At 34.9% G+C, this 13806-nt stretch overlaps 2 protein-coding genes across 3 annotated transcripts; one reads left to right on the forward strand and one right to left on the reverse strand.

The window, feature by feature from the left end:
• Positions 1–12: 12 nt before the first annotated feature.
• LOC139130705 (endoplasmic reticulum membrane protein complex subunit 7-like) lies at positions 13–6280 on the forward strand. The gene is made up of 4 exons (XM_070696460.1): positions 13–200; positions 2783–3041; positions 4488–4568; positions 5273–6280. Exons 1-4 carry the CDS (start codon positions 13–15, stop codon positions 5399–5401), a joined length of 657 nt encoding a protein of 218 aa, XP_070552561.1. The 3' UTR covers positions 5402–6280.
• Positions 6281–9271: 2991 nt separating this feature from the next.
• On the reverse strand, positions 9272–13753 carry LOC139130706 (minichromosome maintenance domain-containing protein 2-like). 2 transcript variants are annotated; one of them, XM_070696463.1, is made up of 4 exons: positions 13595–13753; positions 11540–11649; positions 11091–11164; positions 9272–9395 (listed from the first exon to the last, which is right to left on the reverse strand). In XM_070696463.1, the coding sequence occupies exons 1-4, from the start codon at positions 13603–13605 to the stop codon at positions 9303–9305; spliced, it is 288 nt and encodes a 95-aa protein (XP_070552564.1). In that variant the 5' UTR covers positions 13606–13753; the 3' UTR covers positions 9272–9302. The 2 variants fall into 2 exon arrangements, with proteins under 2 accessions (XP_070552564.1, XP_070552563.1); XM_070696462.1 differs by lacking the exon at positions 13595–13753 and having other exon boundaries at positions 11540–11709.
• Between the last annotated feature and the right edge of the window lie 53 nt (positions 13754–13806).

Below are 13806 nucleotides of genomic sequence, written 5' to 3' on the forward strand. Positions count from 1 at the left end.
TATCTGTGGAAAATGTTACCTAGGCTGGTTTTATTGTTGTGTGGTTTAAATATAAACCTGATATTTGCCGAAGATGAGCCACAATCTGAAGAAACATATAAAATAGAGGGCAGAGTTAGCGTCTCTGGAGCCAAAGCTCAAGAATGGCTTCCCGGCACGAGGATTCTTGTTGATGGAGGGCAGTACATAGGATTTCTGAAGTAAGTCTTTTCCTTCGCACATTAGGAAATGTGAACCGGGCTCATATTTGAAAATGTCCATTTCAGGATTACATCACGACCTACCCCAACCCATATGTATGTACGTACACCTTTTACCGCCACGGTATAGTAGTAGCACTGGTTGTGCTACTTCGAAAGCTCCATTGGCATGAGCCATTGATCGACCCAACTAATCCTGAAATGAACTACAGTACCGGCATACCTTATGACAACAGCTCAGAAATCTACACAAGACTCGACTTATGGGCAAGAGTAAAGATTGGTGTAAATGGAAAGCGCTTCACATTGCCCATAGAGGTAACACTTACCATAATGCCATGCTAAATGGAGGTAACACACTGTGTTGGGGGAGTGGACTCACCCACTCACCCACTCCCCCAACACAACCAGCAAGGGAGTGGTAGGGCTACAGATCCGCAGCAACCCATAGCCCTGAATACTGTGCTGTGCGTTCTCGGCGAGGGCCTGTGGTGGGAGGCCATATAACGCCTGGAACACGCAGCACTGTACACAGGGCTATGTTACCCCATCTCATTGGTGATACGCAATCTTATGAAAATCAAATGTAGAGGTTGGTTACCTTTCCATCTTTGCCTGTAAATTTGCTGTTCTCACCAGGTGATAGCAACATCAGCAACAGAACAAGAACAGCATTGAACAAGTGAATCTGGAAAAGTTGTCACTGCTACATCTGATTTTAATCAGAGGTTTTTATATGCAAATTGATCAGTAGATATTGATGAACTTCAAATTCTCCAGGATTACATCAAATGCCCCTTAATGAAGCATTACTTGGCCCAAGTCATGATGAGATGAGTGGACACAAACATTTGAATAGGAGCTAAAACAAGATTCCTGAGCCGTGCTTCTGGTGATAGTACTATACCTCAATCTGTTTTTCCAGCTGGATGCCACAATATTATGCACCAGGCATTGCATCTTGAAACATGCTTTCAAGTTTCATATAAGAACCTGGAAGGTCTGTGAGATCTAAGTACAGAACCATGACATAGTGGAGTACACATACTAGCATAGTGACACACAATCCAGGACTTGTTTATGTTTTAACATAGGGGTAGAAGCCAGATTTTACCTCTGTTGTTTTCAAAAGAAGCTGGTCCTGAAAGACTGAATTAAAGTGAAAATAAGGAAAATTACTTGTGCCATCAATAAAGAGATTTATCCTGTTTCACTACCTTAGAAATCACACATTCTTATGTAGATTTCAGTGAATTATTTCCACCATTATTTATAACCCTTTTTCTGCCAAGTCCATATTTCACCACCAGGGCAAGATGGTTAAAATTAATGAAACACAACGTATTCCATATGATGTATTTTAACATAATACTATACATTTGAAGGCTGTTGAAAACAATACTGTAAAGTTGATTTTTTTGGACAAAAGATGCTATAACATACCAAACCAAGTGGGTGAAAATACGTCATGTTTTGGCTCAATACCGCTTTTTACTGACTTGGCTGATGGGGAAGTGATACAGTTATTACTGTCTGGCAGGAAAAGGTTAATGAATAATCCCTCATCTCAAAATTTGAGTTAGACTTCTTTCAGGCCCCCAAAACTAATCAATTTAATTATGGGTCATCCTTTCCAGCAATGACATCAAACACAACCATTGAAAGAGTTTAAGTCTAGAGTTAGTTTCGACGGTAGCAGTGGGAGCTGTTACATTTATGGTTTTAAGGTTATCATTTATTACAACCATCGATTATGTTGTATTGAAAATAGCGGCAGGCGGGAGGGGGCATAATGCCATGGAAGTCTTTAGATCTTGCTACAAGTTATATACTGGAACTCAAAGGGCTTTCAAGATGTATTTTTACCAAGAGAGGTCAAGCTCTGTGCAAGAATCTATGGAATGCTGAAGTAACATGCATTCAGTGACAGGCTATGTTGCATGTAATTCCAGTTTCTGATATGATGAAGGGGCTGAACTGCTAGTACAGTGATAAACTACTTCAGATTCTTTCTTATCATTTTTCACAAAACCTTTTATCATTTGTAAAGAAATTCAAATTAGAAAGAGGGTACGTCTGAAAGTACGTATGACTAGAATTTTATCTGTGGGACTGCTAGACTTACAGACAAATATTATCTTTTTATTTTCAAGCTAGAGGATAGACAAATACTATAGCTAGGACTGAACTAGCTTAAAACCTAAGGTCATCAATTTTGATATTTCTGTATGTATACACTTATATCACCGATGCATTGGTTTTGATAAGATAATGCATACCCATAAAATTTTAATATAAAAATATTCTTTTCAGTAAATGTTTTTTTTATGTGTATTTGATATAGAAGTAATTGATCAGACTGATGATCATTTTCTTTATAAAAACTTTTCTTGAATTCAAAAAGAGATCTGACAGAAAGATCTAAGAACAAGGCCATCAAGAGACCAATCTAAACTGTGATTCAATGAAGGTAAATTTAAATATCAGAATATGTTGATTTGACATTATATAATGTCATTCTTCTTCATTTCATATCAAATTTTGTTGTAAAATGAATTTTTCAATTTTTTTTCTGTTGACAGGTCTGATGGTAGTTTCACAGTCAATAATGTGCCTTCAGGGTCGTATGTTGTGGAAGTATCCAATCCAACTTATGCATTTGAACCAGCAAGAGTGGACATCACATCAAAGGGTAAAATAAGGGCAAGAAAAATCAATTTCCTGCAGATTACATCAGTCATATCCATGAATTATCCATTGCGCTTCAAAGCCAAAGGTCAAATAAAGTATTTTCAAAAGAGAGAGCAGTGGAAAGTGACAGATTTCCTCATGAATCCAATGGTAAGTTTCATACTGATTTCTCGGTAAATTGTCAGCTTCTTGTTAATGTCCACCTGTCTGTTCAGAAATTTTACCCAGTGGTTACCTTAGTTCTTAAAGTCAGTTTGGTGACAAAAACTGCAGGTAGTTTGTGCCACCAATATTGGGATGAGATTCTCATCTCTGTATTCTTTCCTTCCTTGGACTGTGTTAGGAGATCAGGATAAACATAAACATGCACAGCAAACGAATCTCATCTTATTTAAGGACGATAAAACAGTTTTACGCCCTGCTTTGATTATTTTGTACAAATTCACTCCTGCTATTTGTCACATTTATACCACTGAGCCATATAAATACATGAAACAAAAGCCAGGGTTTATATTCTGAATTAGAAGACTTGGGCCCTAGATGGTGAGTACTAACAAGCATTAGAAAAGAATGGTGTCTACCCTCACAGATTTTGACATTCCAAGAGTTCAATTACAACTTACGGTTAATTCTGATTCATGTCAACAAAAGTTTATGAAGCAGTAATATAGCAATAGAACATGGCCCCTGAAAGGGGAGGGGGTGTCAGTGCATCAGTGAGCAGTTGTGTATCTGTGACCTTGCCGTAAATGCAAGTCCCTGAACTTGCATGATGTATTCCTTGCTCCACTATTGAAATAGAATCTTTAACCGTTACTATATTTCATAATATGATAAATGGAGTTCTGAATGATGTGATCAAATATTTGTAGTAAACGTAGATCTCTCTGAGAAAATTAGCATATTTAGAGCAAGTAATCACCCTGTTAAACTCAGTGATTATTTCCTGGGAGATGTGCAGATTTTTACCAAAGAGGTCTTACTCCACTGCTGGATGTCAACTTTTGGAAAGTGACATGTTGCATGCAAGTCATCAACGATTGTCAGCAACACTGTTCTATGAACATGAATATACCTATGACGTGTACCGAACCATTCTGATCAAAAATAGTACTGAACTTTTTTGTCTCACGTGAATATCACAAAGTTGTTGGGAAAATAATACTCAGACTGCTGACTTTTGCTCAGGCCTGAGTGCAGATATTGCATTAATGGGTTGCTATCACACTGCATGATGGCTTGTGCAGGGCTTGCATCTAGAGCATGTACATTTTGTGACCTACGGTCCCTTACAGGGGACTATGGAGTACCCAAACAATAACATTGAATTTATTGACAGAGGTGCTGAAGGTGAAATATTGGTGTTTTTCTTGGCCTTCCTTATTGTTGCTGATTGTGATGGATATATGGCAAAAAATGCAATAGTTTTATGACCATGTCAAGTCTTTTATTTGCCCAAGTTGGCAAACTTACAGCACAATGTACAGTAACATGATATTGATAATCAAATACTTGACTGGATGTGTATGATTGCTTACATATTTTACAGTGTATGTGAAATTACTGATTGCAATATTTCTGTATTATTGATTTAAGGTTTTAATGATGGTGTTGCCCCTTCTGTTGCTGTTTGTACTGCCTAAAATGATGAACACCCAAGATCCTGAAGTACAAAAAGTGAGTGGAAAAATTACCTTTTAATCGTCCTAAATTGTTGCCATGTCAACTTTGTTCCTTTTAATGCAACCAAGAGTTCAGATGTTTGTTTAGAAATAGAGAATGACAGCAGTCATGCTGCATGTTTTATATACTGTCATATAAAAATGTCAATTGTATCTGATTATATCATACCAGTATATTGATGGCGCAAATGCAGCGATCTGATTGGTTGAGACGTGAAAAGAACCATGGTATATTCGCGATATACCACGGTTGGCACACGCACGAACAATCGACAATGCCAGTATTTCAATATACTGTTCTGATATACTGTAATAGCAATAAATCACACCCAGCAACAGTATACCACTCAATTTTGACCAGTTCACTTCATATATGCACTCACTATCACTCGTGCGTATATGTCGTGAACTGGTCAAAATCTTGTGGTATACTGTCGTTTGGTGTGTTTTATTGTTTAAATATCCATCTTCTTTGAAATAGTTCTAGTTTCTTTATGATACAGTAATGTATTCTATGGATCCAATAAGTTGGTCTAGAGCCTGCCTATTGAGTCATAATTTGAATTGGTACTTTTCTGGTTAAATTGCAGAAAACAAAATGCAGTCTGCATGTTCATCATAGTAATGTAGCTAATGAGTATAACAGTGTTTGGATCAGAAAACAATGATGTACAATGACTATCTTTTTCATTTCTACAGGAAATGCAATCATCCATGAATATGCTGACTCCAAAACAAGATTTACCAGATGTATCAGAGGTCCTGACTGGATGGTTGTTCTCAGGAAAAAAGAAAGAAAAACCTAAAAGTGGGAAGAGAAAACAGTAACCTTTGTCATTAATAACAAACTGCTGGTTGGAGCAATCTTGTGAGAAAATAAGTTGTCTTTATTTACCCAGCTATTCTTATGGTTCTTTTCTTAGATTTCTCTCATGTTGACCCAGAGGACATGCTTGATTTTGTCTTGTACAGAGATGGTACAGTTGTAGGGAATGATAACAATTTGTGTTACATTTTTCCCCATCATTCATTTTGTAAGAGTTTGTTCCAAGTTACATCTTGTATTGGTTTACTAGAAACATGCAGACTCAAAATATAGACAGGAAGACAAAAAAGATGAAATTTCCCTAACACATTTTATAATGTGAATAGTGCTGTTCACAAATGATGTCATTGTTATCTCATTAATATGCAAAATAAATATTTGTTTACAATTTAGAATAGTATTTTTGGAAGTCAAGCATGCAAGAAATACAAAAATACAAATTACTGCTCATGTTACAATGAACGCTGGAAAAGACATTAACGACTCAGACTTCAAGCTGCACCAACAGCCACACATGCAACAATGACAAAATTTGTTTGAATTTCTAGCAGTGTTCAAAGTCCTGTGCCTGCAGCAATCTTTAGTAACAAATCTTTTAACAGCAAACAGCGCTATCATAGACTCCTTGATTCAAACACTACAGGCCTTGTGTAAAACTGACAAAACTGTTTACTGCACTTTATCAACCACAGTAACACAATATCCCTGTTATTATATTTTACATTTTCATATCTCTCACATGATTGCTACAACCACCAACTTGTATTTACTTTAGTAAATTCTTTTATTACCAGTACATGTAGGTACAAAGAATTTGATATGAACTTCAGATTTGTGCTGATTTTAAAATTTTCTAATAAAAAAGTATTTGAAGTAAATGAGAGGATGGTATGAAAATCTTTTTGTGCATGACTAAATAATCAATAGCACTTTTGTTGTCTATACTTGTTTTAAAATGTGACAAACACTCAAGGCAGTGTTGACGTTGTTTTGTAAATTTCATACTTCACTAAAATTACATTGAGGATTTAAAGTTGACCAGAGCAACATTTCATATTTATTTCATGAGTAAACATCTCATTACATTGTTGGTCTGGGAGCAATGGCTAAACTCTACATATCGTAGCCAACTAGCAAATGCTAGAATGTCCTTTGCTGCAAGTCAATATCTGAAGTAATTCTAGGTAAGTTGTTTCATGATATGACTGTTAAGGTAATGTGGTGTGCCAAGGATGAACGCTTTGTGAGTACACATTGTGGGGAATATTCCAAAAGGATGGAACTGAATGTCAAGTTTGATGGAAAAGATCCACCTTCATCACCCCTAATCCTAGACAGTTTCCTCTTGTTGGCTGGTAAACACAAATGTTGAATTACTCATTCCTTGGCTGGTTGTACTAATTTGTACTAATGATTAACAACTTCTTGGAAGCTGGTTTTGACGTGAAATCAAGTTGTGCTATAACAAATGCATTTCAATGAAAACTCCATCGTATCAATTGAAAATGTACATTGCTGCAGCATATTTCACATTTTTCATGTCTCCTCCATAAAAGAGACATTGTTATTTATCCATCCCAATCACTGTTAGTGTAATTTAAAGAAATTTCACTTAAGGTTTGAAGATGATTTTCATAAAGAATGAGACAATTAGAAAGAGATCAGGCAATACCTGGCAATACCAATTGGTACCAAGATATATCATTTTCATTCCACAACACTACAATACAAATTTACGGGTAGTTTCAATCTTAAATATTTTAAAGGCATCAACAGAAAAGTACAAAGTTTGTCACTGACATCAAATAGTAAATACTTGCTGTTGTAATATGCATTTTGAGATAACCTTGCATCATGCTCTGCTTGTTACCTTTTAGATTTGTTATTGAACATGTAGTCATCAAATATATGATTTTAATGTTGAAATCAAGAAAAAAGCTGGTGGTATGAATGCAGATATATTGATCACATCTACACATGCAAGGTTTGATAGTTCAATGGTTCCAAGTCAATGCATGTTACAATGTGTTCCCACTTTACATACTATCAACTTTTCCCAAAATAACAACAGGTCTCTGAACTATGGAGTGGATAATGGTGTAATTTAAGTTGAACTAAATCCCGCTTTCAAATTTTACCGGAAGTGATATACTTTCAAACTGTCAGTAATTGTTTTTGGCAACATTAGTTTCAGCTCAGTTGTAAATGTACATTTGAACATTCTCAATGGATTTATTTCCTTGATTGTTAAATTTCTAACCATGGTATTAGTGTGGTTTGTGATAAAAGCAAGTTTGTCCATTCACAAGCACAGACAATCTGAGACCACATAGTGTACACTGACCCATAGAAAATCGTAAAATTTTCATCACATACATACAAATGTACCCCTTTGCTTTCATGTCATGTTGCAGTAGTGCAAAATTCTAGAAGTTTACTGTCCAAATTGCAATGCTTTAAGGATAGTCTTTCCAAAACAAAGATGCCCTTTGTAAAATGGCTATATTGTGTTAGTACACTACTAAGCCTCGGCTTTTGTGTCAGTAGCACACATACACACAAAAAATACATAGACACAGAATAAAAGTTGTAAATATCATCGTAGTATATTTAATCAAACTTCAGAAATATACCAACTAATAAAAATCTTACTCTTTAAATATGCAATATAAAGCTTGGAGAGATAATATATTACTCTATAAAGTTTGCTAAATCATTTCAGTTCATAAATTTGGCAAATCATTTTATGAAATGTAATTTCAAATTTTGATATAAATGGATTCTTTCTGTAACCATATGCTGTTTAGTATTCTTGTGACATTGTAATTTTACTGCACTTGATGACTAATGATGCACTTAAACAGGTCAACTATGAATTGTACAGTACTGATCACAATGAATTGATACCCTTTATTCCTCAATGACATGAGTACTGGTACTCTACACACATGTCTGACTTGACAAGTTGAATTTGGGGATTACAAATTATGCGTTACTTTAGGGTGTGAAAGTCATCGAGTCACAGCAATAAAACATCAAAAAAAACTTTTATTTTTGTCTACCAAGTACAAACTTTACTGTGTAGACTTCATGGAAGAATGCACCTCTGGGAAAGATATTCTGTCTCTCAAATTTTTACAATACTTTTATGGTTAACATTTGTGGGGGCTATTTTTGTGAAAATTTCACATTTTATTTTTCACCATAGAGTTAACACAGGGGTGGTGGCCATTTTGAATTTCAAGTGATGGTATAAATACCGGGTAATTTGTTTTTCTTGGACTGAATTTTGCAAGGTGACCCCAGATTTTTATTCTTGACTCTGAAAGGAAATGATCTGATGTTCCTTTCGGGGTATTTGACAAAACTGTAAGTCTTTCAGTTTCAAGATGCATACTACCTTAATATACAGAAACTGTAAACAATACTACAGAGTGAAAGTGAATTGTTTTTTGAGGGGGTAGTGTAGATGAAATGGTATCAAATTTGAAATAGCAATGTACATTTGTTGACAAATGAAGAGCTTTTTGACACATTTTTTAGTGTTGTTGAGTTTTTCATTCACGCCTTGGCCAGACTATTCATTACTGTTACCAGTGTTAGACATTTGTAACATCAGGGACTGCTGTCATTGTTGGTAAGGCTACATATGTACATTAAAATTGTATTAAAAATTCTTAGGGTTTTCTCAAATTGAATAATGGCCATATTCAAGATCGCTGGACTGTTTAGAAAGAGTTTATCTTCATTATTCATTCAAGATTCCACAGTACTGAAAGAATATGCATAAGATGGCATGGTTATTAAAGGGCATGCTGGGACAGTTAAAGGTTTCATGGATATGTTGTTGACAATAACTAGCTAGTTAGGATGTGTTGTGAACACATCCCAGCAAAGGTCACTTTATTCTTCAGAAAGTCCACATACAAGTTCACTAGCATGTGAAGAACAAAAACGAATCAGCTGAACTTTGAATTGCTGCATTCTGAGGTCATTCTGTAAATAAATATAGAAAGTTAAAAGTCAGTTTATGTTCTGGTACATGTCAGTTGTTGTGCATTGGCTTGTTGTTTTCATTGTTTTACAGTTTTGAAGTGGAAACTAACATGTTTCATTCTGTTCTGTATTATTGTCTTGATGGTTACTGTCTTACTATAACACAATAATTTGAACTTTCTAGATCAAAAACTTTGACTCTGCTTGTCCACCCATCAACCACAAATGAAAGTTTAGGGAGAGTCATATTTAAATGGCCGTATTTTTTGAATTGACAAACCATTATTGATGAAAGTACTGTCCTTAATTGTTCATGCTACTTAATTTTCTCTAAAGCTTGCATCATGAGTACTAATAATTATTTTCCAACAACATGCAACGTAGCGGCAGATGTAGCTCAGCTGAAAACACTAAGTAGTTGATACATAGCTCCTGACCAAAAAGTTCACATTTGCAAGTTTCACCAGGTTATCATACAAGCCAAAAAACCTACATGCCATATTTGGTAGCTATTGGGCATGCAGGTACCTTAGAAAGGCTCTAAAGAAAAACAGAATACATCTTCAAAAGTTTACAAGCACCAATTTTAAGTTTAATTTCATAAAATTTTAGCAAAGGCCTCTACAGAAAGCTAGATATATTACACATAGCAAAAAAAAAATGTGAGTAAATATTTCTTTAATGCTTTCATTTCCATGGTTTAGCCCAAAGCCATTGTTATCAATGGTAATTGTGGACCTGTTCCCAAGGCATTTGGGAGAATATGTTAAAGTTAGAATATCAAATTACCACACTTCCACAGTGCCTTTAGAAATATGACTTTGTAGTGATTCCAGTGAAGGTGACTCACAATCCAGGAAATTGACAAAATTTAAATTGGAGGTTGAATAAATACACCAAGAATAAATTGAATAAGAGTGAACTTGGGTAAATGATAATGTTTTTTCAAGTTTTTGGCTAGACTTGATAGGGGAGGGTTTCATATCCTGTCAGGAAGCCATCTTCTGTTTAAACTTGCACATACCGTAGCTTTACATGTAAAGGACAAGTAACTTTAACTTTTAATGATTTTTCATTATTTTTATTTTGTATGTCAATTGCAAGTTCTTGTTCTACTCCCAAAGAATCTTGAAACACTTTAACTATTTAGCTTGTCAACATAGTGTCTATATGTGTAAAGTGCACTATTATTGTTTACACTTGAATTCTAGTCTGCACAAGAATTCACTCGTCAACAATAATAATGCAGTCTGTACATGTACAGGTTGACGTAACAATCTGAACACTACATGTATTTCAACATGCTTTGGGGAGTAGAACAAGAAATTATAGTTGACATTAAAAACAAAATTAGTGAAAACTCATCAAAAGTTTGCATTACTGGCCCTTTAAGTAAACAAAAACACACTTTGAAAACCTAATGACATTCCTACCTCTGACCAAAGACTGAGCTGTCCCTTTGGACTATCTAGTCTGATGATTGAAAGCAATAAGGTGGCTTCATCCCTCTTTGATTATTATTACCATATAATTTTTTTAATCTATTTAGTATAAGATATAAATAAATGATTACCAGATTAAAGGAGATAAATGTATGGCTGCATAACTTATGTAATGGCTCTGTAAAAGAGTGATCATTCTGTTGTCAAAGGTAATGTGATGTGTGTGGTGATAAAGTAATCTGACTTTGCTCACCTCTTTGCCAATATACATTGAAAGGTTATTGTCCCTGAAATGAGGTGTCGGCTGTACACTTAATACTGAATATCCTGCATGTCAAAAGAAAAATGAAAGAATAATTCAGGAATATGCAAATATAAACTCAAGCACTCTATACATTGATCAAATGCTGTTTACTAACTTTGTTTCATTACTAACTACCTGGGTTAAGATCATTGAATATTTTCTTGCTAATGTTCTCTCAATGTCCAAAGTAATTTAAAAGGTAGTATCAAACCAAGATAGGCTATCTTAAACAAATTTCCAAATATACAGCTGATATTCCTGCAGGGGGACTTTATATCCATAGCCATGTAACATCTCTAAAATGAATACATGAGCTATGCTAACAATCAGACTAATAATTGTTACAGTGTATTGAAATGGTACGGTGGATAAATTGATAAATGAGTTTGAAAACTGACCATATCTAGCAGTGATTGACTCTTCATACATCATGACAGCCATCACAGCATCGTCATCTGTAACCTGGTCCCTCAAACTCAGCTTGGCATGTGCAGAGGCCATACCAGCTCTGCAAGGAAAACCATACAAACGACTAGCTGCAGACATCTCAGGCTCATCGCAAATCTTCTGTTAAACTATTAACACATACTGCTAACTGAAACAATTATCAACTCACTGCAATAAAAATTTCCTTGTATCATTTCAGGAAATAAAAAAGAAATCAGTAATAACAAAAGAAAACTGCATGTACAATATTATATATTATAGCCCAAACATGGGACTATGTGCCCGAGGGCAATACCGTTCGATATATGAGGCATGTAATAATACCAGAAGTAAAATTATCAATCAATTAGGCTGCATTCACATATACTGTTTGGGACGAGGTTTGTTGGGGATTGCATTGAAATCTCAATTCATTTTATATCCCCTCAATATCCTCAAAAATATTTCAAAAGCTGTCTACATGATGAAAAATATTCAAATCCCCCCTATCATATGGCCAAGCATTTATTAAGCCAACAAAAACTTAACTGTTGTGCTCAGTGCTTTTTTTTCAGTATTTTTGTTCTTTGTTACGCCAATCTAATTTTACACATACCATAATATGTTGAAATATTCAGTATTTGGCCAACCAACACTGCCTGCATAAGTGTTATGTACATTTATATTGATGGCAGTTACATTTCAGTTAAGCCATAATTTGACATTTCAGTATTACATTACTGCTGCATATTCATACTCAAGCTATGTTAAAGGGCTAGTAATTCTAACTTTTGATATTATTTTTTCACTATTTTTGTTTTGAATGTCAATCATAATTCCTTGTTCTACTTTCCAAGGCATGCTGATATACACAGTTTTCAGCTTGTCAACTTTGCTAGTACAGGTGTAAACTACATTGTTATTGTTGAAAATAACTTCTGGTCTAGACTAAGAATTCAAATATAAACAATAACAATGTATTTTAGATATATAGATGTTAGGTTGACCAGCTAAGTGTGTGTTTCAACATTCTTTGGGGAGTAGAATAAGAAGTTGCAATTGATATACAAAACAAAAATAAATGAAAATATCATCAAAAGTTAGCATTGCTGGCCCTTCAACAAGATTAAACAGTTCAACATGATTTAACAAAAGTTAAAGTACTAGAAAATGATGTTGATACACACAATGAAAATGTGGAGAGAAAAACCACACTACTGATCATTCATTTCCTGGTTAATCTCTGTGGACAATTACATGTTCTTCCAGAAATCTACTCACAACCAAGTTTTATAAATGTCTATGTGTTCACCTTGTTGAACAGAACCTGAACAAAATGTATATTTTCATTGGTAACATGTGGATAGGACAGTATAACTGCAATTTTTGTTGATATTTACCTGAATTTTGTGTATCAACAATTGCTTGGTTTACTCCATAAGAAAAAGTATTTGGCTTGTCAACAGTTGATATCATATACACTCAGCACTAGCCTGGACTCAGTAATTCAGTTGTTAAAATTGGTGTTTCAATACATGCTATATAGGGAGTTAAACATGAAGCTGGTTTACGCACAAAACAAAGGTTGGAAGATATCAACAGTTGCAGCTTCTGTCTCCTGACATTACAAAGTCTATTTGTTGTTTTTCCTATGAAAATAAGTTTTCATGAAGTGCCATAAATGATTCCAGAATTTGTTTAATTATCGTTAACATTTGTCAGTGAGCGATTGGATGACATAGCCATGTTTTTATTGAATTTATACCTACCAAACTGTGGAATCTGAAAATGTAAAGAAGTAGGGAATCACAATATTTTTTTATCCTTCCCCTGTTCCAAGTGCAAATCATTCAAATCCCCCTCTACTACCCCCAAAAGATGTCAAAACTTTCAAATCCTCTTCCCTCTCTCCCACCCCAATGCCTCTAGACACCCCTTAATCATTATTTTTGAACACAGCCTTACACACTATAAGTGGGTACATTACTGAGCTGTGAAACATACCGGTACTGGTAGCTGTTACTCACATTGTTGTCATAGCTGTCTGTGGAAATGGTGTACCATGGATACCAGAGGACCTTACTCTCCGACTTCCCACAAAGTAGCCTTTAATCAGATATTCAGCACTTGTTGTGAACTTTACACTTCTTGTTGAAACATGGTCCAAAAACTACAAACCACAGTAATTAAAAATTGTATTTATAACAGAGGTCACATTTGTTTACATCATTTCACACTG

Source organism: Ptychodera flava, chromosome 4, assembly GCF_041260155.1.
Source record: "Ptychodera flava strain L36383 chromosome 4, AS_Pfla_20210202, whole genome shotgun sequence".
NCBI classification, from domain to species: Eukaryota; Metazoa; Hemichordata; class Enteropneusta; family Ptychoderidae; genus Ptychodera; species Ptychodera flava.